Source organism: Haplochromis burtoni, unplaced genomic scaffold (genome assembly GCF_018398535.1).
Source record: "Haplochromis burtoni strain Fernald_Lab_line unplaced genomic scaffold, NCSU_Asbu1 Contig_432, whole genome shotgun sequence".
NCBI classification, from domain to species: Eukaryota; Metazoa; Chordata; class Actinopteri; order Cichliformes; family Cichlidae; genus Haplochromis; species Haplochromis burtoni.
Genome location: NW_024582793.1, coordinates 88,632 through 101,131, shown reverse-complemented (window position 1 = coordinate 101,131; position 12,500 = coordinate 88,632). Strand labels below are relative to the sequence as shown.

The following is a 12,500-nucleotide window of genomic DNA, read 5'->3' as shown; positions in this document are numbered from 1 at the left end:
TCACGCCTACTGGCTAAAGAAGCTGACTGCACTCCACGAGCGTCTGGCAGCACAAATGAACCAGCTGCTAGTTAACGAGAGACACCCGGAATGGCTAACCGAAGGTCGGACGGTCCTGATCCCCAAGGACCCCAAGAAGGGACCGGTCCCCTCCAACTACCGACCAATAACCTGCCTCAGTACTACATGGAAGCTCCTGTCAGGCATCATATCGGCTAAGATGAACAGGCACATGGGTCAATACATGAGCGGGACACAGAAAGGAATTGGCAAGAATACCAGAGGCGCAAAACACCAGCTACTGGTAGACAGAACAGTCAGCCGAGACTGCAAGACCAGACTGACCAACCTGTGCACTGCCTGGATTGATTACAAGAAGGCCTATGACTCAATGCCCCACAGCTGGATACTGGAATGCCTAGAATTGTACAAGATCAATGGGACCCTAAGAGCCTTCATCAGGAACTCAATGGGGATGTGGCGTACAACACTAGAGGCCAACTCCAAGCCCATAGCACAAGTCACCATCAAGTGCGGGATCTACCAAGGAGATGCTCTGTCCCCACTGCTGTTCTGCATAGGCCTGAACCCCCTCAGTGAGATCATTAACAAGACTGGCTACGGATACCGACTACGGAACGGAGCAGTTGTCAGCCACCTCCTGTACATGGATGACATCAAGCTGTATGCCAAGAGTGAACGAGACATCGATTCACTGATCCACACTACCAGGCTATACAGCAATGACATTGGAATGTCGTTCGGACTGGAGAAGTGTAGTCGGATGGTAACAAAGAGAGGGAAGGTAGTCAGAACTGAGGGGATTGAACTACCAGAAGGCAACATTGCAGACATAGAGGACAGTTACAAGTACCTGGGGATCCCGCAGGCAAATGGGAACCATGAAGAGGCCGCTAGAAAGGCTGCAACCACCAAGTACCTGCAGAGGGTCAGGCAAGTCCTGAGGAGTCAGCTGAATGGTAAGAACAAGATCCGGGCCATCAACACGTACGCCCTGCCCGTGATCAGGTACCCTGCTGGGGTAATAGGCTGGCCAAAGGAGGAGATAGAAGCCACTGACATAAAGACAAGAAAGCTCCTTACCATGCATGGAGGGTTTCACCCCAAGTCCAGCACCCTGAGGCTGTACGCTAAGCGGAAGGAAGGGGGCCGGGGACTGGTGAGTGTCAGCACCACAGTCCAGGATGAGACAACGAACATCCAAGAATACATTGGGAAGATGGCCCCAACTGACCGAGTGCTCAGTGAATACCTCAGGCAGCAGAAACCCAAGAAAGAGGAGGGAGACGAGGAACCATCATGGAAGGACAGGCCCCTGCACGGTATGTACCACCGGCAGATAGAGGAGGTGGCTGATATCCAGAAATCCTACCAGTGGCTGGACAAAGCTGGACTGAAAGACAGCACAGAGGCACTAATCATGGCAGCACAAGAACAAGCTCTGAGTACAAGATCCATAGAGGCTGGGGTCTATCACACCAGGCAAGACCCCAGGTGCAGGCTGTGTAAAGATGCCCCAGAGACAATCCAGCACATAACAGCAGGGTGCAAGATGCTAGCAGGCAAGGCATACATGGAACGCCATAACCAAGTGGCCGGCATAGTGTACAGGAACATCTGTGCCGAGTATAACCTGGAAGTCCCGAGGTCAAAATGGGAGATGCCCCCAAGGGTGGTGGAGAATGACCGAGCTAAGATCCTGTGGGACTTCCAGATACAGACGGACAAAATGGTGGTGGCTAACCAACCGGACATAGTGGTGGTAGACAAACAGAAGAAGACGGCCGTAGTGATCGATGTAGCGGTTCCGAATGACAGCAATATCAGGAAGAAGGAACACGAGAAGCTGGAGAAATACCAAGGGCTCAGAGAAGAGCTCGAGAGGATGTGGAGGGTGAAGGTAACGGTGGTCCCCGTGGTAATCGGAGCACTAGGTGCGGTGACTCCCAAGCTAGGCGAGTGGCTCCAGCAGATCCCGGGAACAACATCGGAGATCTCTGTCCAGAAGAGCGCAGTCCTGGGAACAGCTAAGATACTGCGCAGGACCCTCAAGCTCCCAGGCCTCTGGTAGAGGACCCGAGCTTGAAGGATAAACCGCCCGCAGGGGCGTGCTGGGTGTTTTATATATATATATATATATATATATATATATATATGTTCTTCCTCTACACCCCCCCCCCCCAATTTTTGCACATGTCGAGGAGCGTGTCAGGCTACATTTCACTGTGTGTTATACTTGTATAACTATGCATGTGACAAATAATAAAGAACCTTGCACCTTGAACCAAAGACATACCTGGACATAATAAACTCCTTTGCTTACAGCATACATCATGAGGAAAGAATAATCCAGGTTCTGCTTCGTACGCCATCTGAAAAAAAAAAACATTAAAAACAAACAAACAGATTATTGTATTTTCTTCTCAGGAATATCATATATGTGCACGCAGCATGTCAGACACTTTGCTTTACATGCAGAAAGCAAAGCTGTAGTTTCGGCTACACACAAAGTTGCAGCAGCAGACTCTGAATAATTGATGAACCAAACTGTCACACTAATTGTTTGATCTACATGGTGTTGCAGATTGACTGAAGGCAGCAGGTGTTCTTGTGTGGGAGGTGCCTGAGGGTGCACATGCACTGTCACATATACATACACATACTATTAATAAAAAGATCAAGAGAAGATACAGGCTGAGGGCATGGATGCACACTCACACAGAAAACAAGTGTGTAATATACAACACACCACAGCGAGCATGTTCAACAACACACTGTACTATTTATATCCCCATCAGAAGCATCAGTGCTAACAAACACCCACAAATGAACATAACACACAGTCCTATTATTCGAGTGTGTATTGTAAGTCTTCACAAGTGTTGGCTCAAACTGCACCATGAACAGATTTTTAATGAAGCCAGTTGTTAGCCTACTACAAAGCGAAGATAAGTAGGGAGGATAACAAGAGCTGAACACTACAGAGAGACAGAGGCAGAGGGTGCTGCTGCTGATGACCTTGATCTGACTTTGAGAAATGTCTGTGGAATACTAAGTACCTACGCAACCTACCTAAAAGCTCTCGCCTGCTCTCTCCCCTCCTACTTTCCCCTGACTCATCCTTTATAGTTTTTCTGCAATCCTCATCACAGCTCTGCCCCATTTCATTCTCCCAGGGCTGATTTCTCCGTTTCCATAATAATTGCCATCACATTTTTGCCCTCATTCAGTGTCACAGCTCTGACTTCCATACCTGACTCTCTCTTTGGAGTCTCCAAAAGTCTCTTTGAGGTTGTTGAGATCGGGGTAATAGGAAGCTGGTGGGGAGATCACCTCCAGCAAGCCTGAGCTCAGCTCTGTAGAAAACCTGGGAAATGAAGTCCATTTGTGACATCAAATATGGGACACACACACACACACACACGCATTTACAGTCTTTTCAGTCCTTAACAATATTTATACTTTTTTGTTTATACCCATCAAAAAAAAAAAAAAAAAAAGCAGAAAAATATACTCACTCTTTCTCCAAGCCAGCAACCACGCTGTGAACGTATTCCAGGTCAGTCTGGATCGATCGTAGCATAAAGACATATCAGACAGAGACCTTTTAGAATCATTTTTCTTTCACTGTGCAGAACACGGTGCTATGACTCATGGTTTATAAATGCGAAAATCTCACCTCCCCAACAAAGACTATAATGACACAGTCGAGTTTTTCCTCCGGTGACAGCTTGTCTATTAGCGAGCGCAGCGTCTCTGACAAATAAGACTTCACCTTCCGCTTCACGGTGGGGATCCCCATCACCATGGTAACTAGGAGGAAGACAGAGAGAGGTGAGAAGCAAGAAGAGTCCAGGGCTGCAGAGGTGGCGGTTTAATCAAGTGGATCCAAAACCAAATAAAGTTTGCTGTTAGACAACAGGCCAACACTGGCCTGAAGCCACATGAACAGCACTTCATTCCCACAATGACAGATGTCAGTGGGAAGGATGACTGATGAAGACGGCTTGTAATGCATCTGCAATACCATGCTTTGTGTTCTTAACGAAATGTTCTCTTTAATCAACACTAACTCAAAGGCAAAGGTTTCCCAAATCACTGTGTGAAGGCAAAAACTAGTGGACTTTAGACATAGGTTAAAATAATATATAAACTTCTATTATGTGACATTAATTTCAACATTGGATCTGTAGAACACTCTTAAAGTTAAAATAATAATCATTAAAAAAAAAAGTAAGGCAGGGCAAAGCCAAGAGAAATAAGGAAACAAAGCCACAAAGTACAGCTGATGATTTAATCATATACTTTTATAACCTCATATATTCTAGGGTTTTGCTTTATATGAATAATCTAAAAGTTATAGTTATGGTAATATAAAAACAAAATTTCACATTTTGATAAGCTGGTAAACCCAGTCTGTTAATATATGGCAGCCAACCTAAACTGTCATCAGTTAATTTACTACATATGCTGGGAGAAGATTAAAAACAAACAAAGAAACAAACACCAGTCACAAATTATGAAGCTAAGTGAGCCCTCAATTAGAAGGAGACGTGACATCCACAATAGAAACGACATCAACTAACATTACATTTAGCTGATCAACATTAATTAGATCGTTAAAACATTTATTAACATTTGTTATTAATATCTTAACAACATTAAGATCATTAGGAAATTTAATTGTATGACCTCTTTATGGCTGATATTGAACAGGGTTATTTTTTTATTATCGAGATATTTGCCGATACCTACACCAGACTGAAAGCAGTTTATTTTACTTTGAAGGACACAAGAATCACCTTTTCTGGAGAACATGATAATGATAAAATGAGTGAGCAGAAAGTGTACAGCAAGCCCACACTGGTGTGAAAGTAATCAGGCTGGTTATGTGACACATAATTTGTGTTTTCCTGCTTTCCTGCTGAGGAAAATTGGTGAAGACAGCAGCACGAAAATGGCTATTCATCTGTATGCCCCCTTTTTTATGTTCAGCTTTATTGTCTATATTGCATATGTTGTATTTAAACTCCAAGTTCACACATATAGGAGGTTTGGGGTATTTTACATAAGCTGTACAACGATGTCCAAGAGGAAAACATCCCAGAGCTCTCTGGGAGCTCCCAGAGAGCTACAGTGCTCATGAAAGTTACAAAAGACCTCTTAGAAAAAATTATGACTGAAGTGCACGTCATGTTATGTGCATGAACCTGTGTGTATGCAGGGGTGTATTTGTAGGGAGCACCATGCTAACTGAGCCAATGTGGGGACACGAGGGGCTACAACAAAAGCATAAAACAAACTTGAGGTGTGGATAAGAGAGGAGCAGAGTGAGATTGCTCCAGAGCGTGGAGAATCTGTCCCAGTTCTGCTTTGTGTTTTTCACATGGAGCTCCATGTCATATAGCGACACCCACCACCACTACCAAGAAAGTAGGTCGAGGATGAAAGGAGAATGTGGGAGGAAGGAAAAGAGACAGAGAGTGGCAGAATAAGAGAGGATGGCAGACAGTGAATGAGTGATAATGCATGTGAGTGCAGCACGAACAGGCCCGACTCCAGCGTCGCCCCTCCCCATGTGCCTTGATCAGCTCGCCCGCATCATTCTGGCACCCTTTCATCTCCTTCATGGAAAAAAAGCATTTCTGTCTGCTTCTGGCACAGCAGTGAAAGGACTGCGTGTGACAGAGCATGCATATAAGAAAAGCAGGTCTTCAACTATATCTACAAATAAGGCATTATTTGTTCCATTACTCTCCAAGTCTGGGACAAAAGGTATATGTACACTTATGGCCATATTTTATTGGACAAATGCACAATTTTTCTACTTTGGCCTCGGTTCACTGTCATTCACTGTCACTGAATATGTAACCCTTTGTCACATATTCACTTTATCAATATGTGACAAAGTGAAGCCTTCAAGCTTTAATTCAGGGAACTTCCCAAAATGTTTAATTGACCTATTCAGGGATTTCAGTCATTTCCCCTTTTTTTTTTTATTTAGAGGATACATATAGAATACAAATATAATAATAAATAAGTCTAGACTCCATGGACATCACCAAGTGCTCTGTTTCCTCGCTTAAGATCCTCTGCCAGGCCTTTACTGCAGCCACCTTTTATTGGTGCTTGTTTACAGGTTTTTATTGCTTCAGTAACTAAAAAGCATGTCGTACTGGGTTTGAGATAAGATGACTGACTTGGCAATGGAAACACTTGGGTTGGTTTTGTAGTATGCACTGGGTCATTATCCATTTACTGAGAAGTGCCTTCCAATCACTTTTCCAACATTTGACAGAACCTGTGCAGACAGGATAGCCCTGTATACTTCACAATTCATCCTGCTGCTTCTATCGGCATGATCAGTAAACACCAATGGCACGGTTTCGGGGCCAGCCATGCATATCTATGCCATAGCATTGTCTCCACTTGCCTTGGGTTAAAATCTGCACACGCCCTGAACTGTTTTTTTTTCATCGGCTAATTTAGATAATGCTTCAAAATAACTGCCTGCAGACGTTCCAAGTGACAGGATGTGCTCTTTAGAAGGACTTTGGCTGAACCCCAGTCCTTGGTGTAAAAGTGGATATGACTGAAGCAGATATGACAGGATGTTAAAAATCTTTAGAGCTAACACTAAATTAATTGGTTTTGTGTTGTTTAATGAAATGTTAAATGGCAAATGGCCTGTATTTTGTATAGCGCTTTACTAGTCCCTAAGGACCCCAAAGCGCTTTACACATCCAGTCATCCACCCACACATTCACACACTGGTGATGGCAGCTACATTGTAGCTACAGCCACCCTGGGGCGCACTGACAGAGGCGAGGCTGCCGGACACTGGCGCCACCGGGCCCTCTGGTGGTGGTCTTGCCCAAGGACAGTGTCTTGCCCAAGGACACAACGACCAAGACTGTCCGAGCCGGGGCTCGAACCGGCAACCTTCCGATTACAAGGCGAACTGCCAACTCTTGAGCCATAATAATGAACTACGATCCCAGCTAAGATCCCACTAAACACAGGCTTGATATTTACCACCGCTTTACATGGTTTATATGAAAATGTGATCCAGGCAAAAGAGTCTGGATCAGATTAAACTGAATCTGCATGCAAAGATGTGGTTTGTCTAGTATTGGTTCAGCATTTTGTTGCGTCACGCCTAGTTTACAGAGACAAGCAAGGCAGCGTCACAAACAGTATCGGAGAGATCTGTGAAGCAAGTTACGTTTAGCCCTCGAGATAATTTACTTTGCTTTTTGTTTTTTCCAGTTGTGAGGAAGAAAACAACAGCGTGTGTGCTAAGAGAAACACATAACTTCCTATGATCAACAACCGAGCAGCAACAGAGGTCACTGTAAGAAATTTCTCATTCTGGAAAAAAAGGATGAAAAGAGGTCTTCAAGTGTAGCCTGTGACATGTTAAATAGATGGTCAGCAGAAGCAAATACTAGTGTATAACTGATGTTGCTTGGCAACGGACAAAGCAGTCATTGTGTAACGGCACAAGATGACAAGCAGATGACTTGCTAAAGGCTACATATGTGTGACCCGGCACGGCTCCTTTTACAGTAACACTCTTGTTGACTTTTGTCTGAAGGGATTTCAGGCAGGTCTCACTCCAATCATATAGGTCTCAGAGGTTCCCTCAACGGTTTCTTTCTCTCATCCTCATCTCTCATCCTCGCTCAGTGTCATGTCCTAATTTTCATAGCTATAATTATCCCAATGTCAGATATGCTTAGAGTAGCAAAGAAACAAAAGGAAGGGTTAAAAAAAAAAAAGCTAAGATAGATTAAAAATAACAAACTAAGAGAAGAAGGGGCATTAAAGGCATTGTTGGTATCGTGACACAAAACTTCTCAGCAGCCAGCCAAGTATGCCATATGACATGCATGGTTAGTGGAGGGGCAGAAAGCGTGTGTGGAGTCATTTGTCTCTGTGACCCACCAACCGCACAGATCAGCGACTACTTCCCAGCAGCAACAACTCCAGCTCATTTGTGCATTCCAGCGAAAACAACTGACAGCACTTTAGAGGGGAAAGTTGGTGACAGGATGACAACAGGCAGCAACAAACTCAGCATCATCAGTGGGAAGGCTCATGTCTAAAAGAAAGCCAAAATGCAGGTAACATATACAATCTGTGAAAAATCAGATGGAGTGGTAACAACCAAGAGATGGCAACATCAGAATTTGCACTTTTTTCTTTAATGTAGTACCTTATTATGTAACGTGCTTTATTTGACCAGCACTTGGAATTTGAGGGTCACCTTCTCACCAGCCAAAGGGCGCAGATTAAAACAGCTTTAAACTTTTCTCCTGTAGTTTAGCATCAAGGAACATATGGCTTTAGTTTTAATGTACTTTTAGCGTTCCATCAGCTTTGTGCTTATGAGCCACCATACCTTCCGCTACTTAACCACTGACCTGTAAATAAGCAGGCAGCCAGAGAGAAGTAAACTATTTCTCCGAGTTGTCCCTGTTTTGTTTTCCTTTAAAATGTCTTAAATCTAAATTTGTCCAGCCATTAACTGCAATGTGAAAACATCAAATGAACTGTTTGGCACTCAGGCCAACTATCACACTTACAAAGCCAAAGTAAAAAGATAAGTGAAAGTAAAAAAGTAACAACAATTCTCCAGTTCCTACTCATCAGGATGTACTCATCCGCCTTGTACACACACAGACACACACGGGGGCAGGGCTGATACGCACAGGCATGTTTATTGATTACTATCTTCACACTGTTCTAAAGCTCTTTCATAAGAACCCAGAATGTATGTAATAAAGTAGCTCGGGTGGCTTATACACGTAAACAGGAAAAATGTGTAAGCAAGTGAAGAAATAAGTCAGAGGAACAAAGGAGGGTAATGTGAAAGTGAAATTATTTGAATCTAAACGGTTAGACTACAAAAAAAAAATCAAACACGGACTACAATTATCTCCAACTGTGCAAATATTGTTTTGCATAGCTCAGTCCAGATGGGTACTTGTTGTGAACTAGTCAAAGAGTGAAAACTTGTTGAGACTTGATTTTCTCTCTGGTGTAATGAGGATCTCTGGAGGGTTTGCTGTGCTTATGCAGGATAAGCATGCAATGCACATTGCAGAGAAAAACAAAACAAAACACAAAGCCTTGTAAATTAGGAACATTAAACTGAATCTGCAGTGTAGGTATACACTTCTCACCTCCAGTGCGGCCAAGACCAACCTGCACTGCGGGGTGCAGGCTGCCCTCATTGTTGAGGAGATGAGGCAGGTGGTGGTAGATATTTGGCACCTGAAGAGGTTTCCTGTTTGCTAACTCCTTCAGGAGTTTCTGTGTCTCATCTGAAAACAAGCACAGAGAAACACATTAAGTGAAGCGCTCTTCCTCATTTTCATGAAACATTTAAGAGACATGACCCAACTGTTTACACACAGATCATGTAACAATGATATTCTTGATGGGAGATGGGAGTATGTCATCCCTTATTTTGATCGTCTTCGATAGCATATCTCTTCCATTACAATCACTTTAATGACTGAAAAAAAGCAACAGAAGCGTCATCTCTTCAGAATAAATGACTTTGATGTGGATTACTGACAAAGCTGCAAATTCTCCAAATATTGCCATCTTTAAATCTAGGTTAAAGACCTACTTGTATTTTATGGCATTCTTGGGTTCATAATCTGTTGACCATGTTGTTTTATTTTGTATTTAATCCATGGTTTTTTTTGTAATCTTGTACGTTATTCACTTTTTATTCTTTTGTACAGCACCTTTGGACAGATTTTTTTTCATGTATAAATGTGTTTCAAAAACAAATTTCACTTACTTATTTAACTAAATAAAATAAGCAACATGATTGGATCTCTCTGTCTGACTGCTGTCTTTCACCCACCTAGATTTTAAACCCACCTGGTGGTTTTGAGAGATGAGTCTGTCTATCTGAATTTGATCAAGGAAAATTTCACAAATGAAGTACGTCTTAGAAAATGTACAGTCTGATCTCAGAATATTTCACATGTTGTACTCAGTTTCTATTTTAAGTCTGACGTTACTTTAGTCTAACAGCTTTCTATCAGTGAGAAAATTAAATTTCCACTAACTTATCACAGGAAACCAACACATGCCCATGAATCTAAAGTCACTTGAGGTCGAAACTGATGCTAAGCCACTCCAACAAGCTGGTTTTGCTTGGGAGTGAAGTGGCACTAACGTAAAAATTCAATATGTTCCCCATTTTTGTTCAGTTGCCAGAACAACACCAACCTGCTTAACACTAGTGGTGCTCAAGAAGAGCAGGAGTTTTTTGTTTTTTTTATTTCTGGGTTGTTGTTTTTTTAGGAATCTAGCCTGAAGAGTGGAGACATTCAAAAGTCTAGAGCTAGACAAAGAAAGGTACTTTCCCACAGCACTGTCATAATAATCACAAATAACATCTAAAAGGGCAGGATATTTTAAGCTTAACGCGATAAGCAGAAGATGCAGAGCAGATAAAAGGTGACGCTTTATTGAAATTTTCCAGACTTTACACACAAACACTCGTACATCTGTTGCACGCAAATGACTGAAAGCTCAGCCGGATGTTGATGAGTAAAAACAGTTACTTCTGTTACCTGAGAAGTTTGTGAGGGCATCTTTGCTGCTGTTAGTTTCAGCAATGGCGCGTCTGAACTGCTCGAGAATGTTGTTGAGCTCCGACGAACGCTGCAGCGTCCTGTGCTCTGCCACACGAAGGCGCTCTTTCAAAGCGTGGAACTCCCGTTGGTACGCTATCAGCTTCTCTACATGAAGGGGAAAAAATTAGGAGACATTAGCAAGCTAGAATATACAGAAATGTAATGAATTTTTCACTGAATTAATCACAACTTGCTAACACAACTTCCGCTCTTTGAAAACATCTGCACAGACAACATGCTAATGGTAAGCTAGGCAAGAACCTGCACTGATGTTAAAAATGAGTAAATGCCGACCCCAGGTATCAATTCCTATACCAAGGAGGTAAGCTTGTTAATAATAACTGAAAATATGTGCATAGTTACAGACATAAAATCTTTAAATTGACCAGCAAAGACAGATCTAATCTGATCATTTTCTGAATTGGTTTACCAAACAGGTTTAGAGGTCGGTGCATGTTTAACTTTCAAGAGGAAGGAAAAGAGACACCACAAAAAAAGATTTTTTTTTTTTTAAAAAATAAATAAAAACGAGAGCAAAAACAAAATCAGGAAAAAAATTGCTTGCTCCGATGGTGCAAGGACCTAAAGAACTTGCAAAAGAACCCAGCTTTCAAATCTGTGACCAACACATGATCACGCCATTACTGGAAATACCCCCATGCTTACTCATGAAGTTTAGAGGTAATTTACTGCGAAAAGCTGAACAGAACTGTCTTTCTAATCATTCATCATGGGGCAGACTTTGAGTAGTGTGTGTAGGAGTTTGAAACAAGAAGCTGGAAGAAAAAGGGAACAGCTGTCTGTAAGAAACATTCTTGATACAACACTGACAAAGCCTCAGAGTTTTAACCAGAATCTGTGTTCATGTGATCCATACCTCTGGTAAATTTCAGATTCACAAAGACATTTTATAGATGACGTATGTATGACATGATGTAATGCAGACTGACAGGTAACGCTCTTGGACTGTTGTGGTGATGACCCCTTGCATTAACAGGAAACGGTCAGAACCTGTGTCTGAAAATCTAATTCTGGTTGACTGTCAGCAGGACAGTGTGTATTTCGAGGTTTACTGTTTTTACATTATATTTTATGGGGACTGTTCTTGTTTAGATAACATTGCCATCTGCTTTTTTAGAACTAACAAAGGATTTGCATCAACATCTCTGAAAGTGATCGATCAGATCCCTTCTTGAGCCGCCCACAAACAGCACACAACAGTCCATTTGCTTTCAGAAAACAAATGAAGTTGAGTGGTGTGTAGGAAGACTTCCGAGTCCACCGCAAACTGCACTGAGACCACATTATACAGAAGTCACAGTGCAAAGCTTACTCTGCACCAGCTTGACTTTCGGGTTTCTCTCTAGCTCAAATGCCTCCTATTGTGCAATCAGACTAAAGCACAGAGTTAACCAAGTTAGTCAGTCTGCGAACACCCTTAGTTGTCTGTTAGTTGGGTAAAATCTACATTTATGCCAATCATTGCAAGTCCTATAGTTGGTATAAGCAGCAGTAAAGACTTTACTTTGTTTCAAAATTTATAAGATTACAGAGAGGCTACAAAGAAAATATCTGGCGTGTGTGTGTACCGGTTTTTCCTTTCTTGGTGGGGACCAAAAATCTGAAATTGCCTGAAGGCATTTTTCAGACTCAAAATGTGGTTTTGGTGTCAGGGTTACCTTTGGGTTATGGATTAGGCATTCATTTTTGATGGTTAGGGTAAGAGGCTAGGGAAAGCATTATGTCAAAGGATAACAACACCCAACATGTTTGTGTGTGTGTGTGTGTGTGTGTGTGTGTGTGTGTGTGTGTGTG

At 42.4% G+C, this 12,500-nt stretch overlaps 1 protein-coding gene across 1 annotated transcript in view; it reads right to left on the bottom strand.

The window, feature by feature from the left end:
• mgat4a (alpha-1,3-mannosyl-glycoprotein 4-beta-N-acetylglucosaminyltransferase A) overlaps window positions 1–12,500 on the bottom strand; it is a 33,313-nt gene that overhangs the window by 8,146 nt on the left and 12,667 nt on the right. The window contains exons 2-7 of the mRNA XM_042213296.1: window positions 10,623–10,790; window positions 9,210–9,350; window positions 3,701–3,834; window positions 3,540–3,586; window positions 3,275–3,388; window positions 2,318–2,393 (exon numbers count right to left, since the gene is read on the bottom strand). Of these exons, the coding sequence (XP_042069230.1) occupies window positions 2,318–2,393; window positions 3,275–3,388; window positions 3,540–3,586; window positions 3,701–3,834; window positions 9,210–9,350; window positions 10,623–10,790 (680 nt within the window). The remainder of the gene's footprint in view (window positions 1–2,317; window positions 2,394–3,274; window positions 3,389–3,539; window positions 3,587–3,700; window positions 3,835–9,209; window positions 9,351–10,622; window positions 10,791–12,500) is intronic.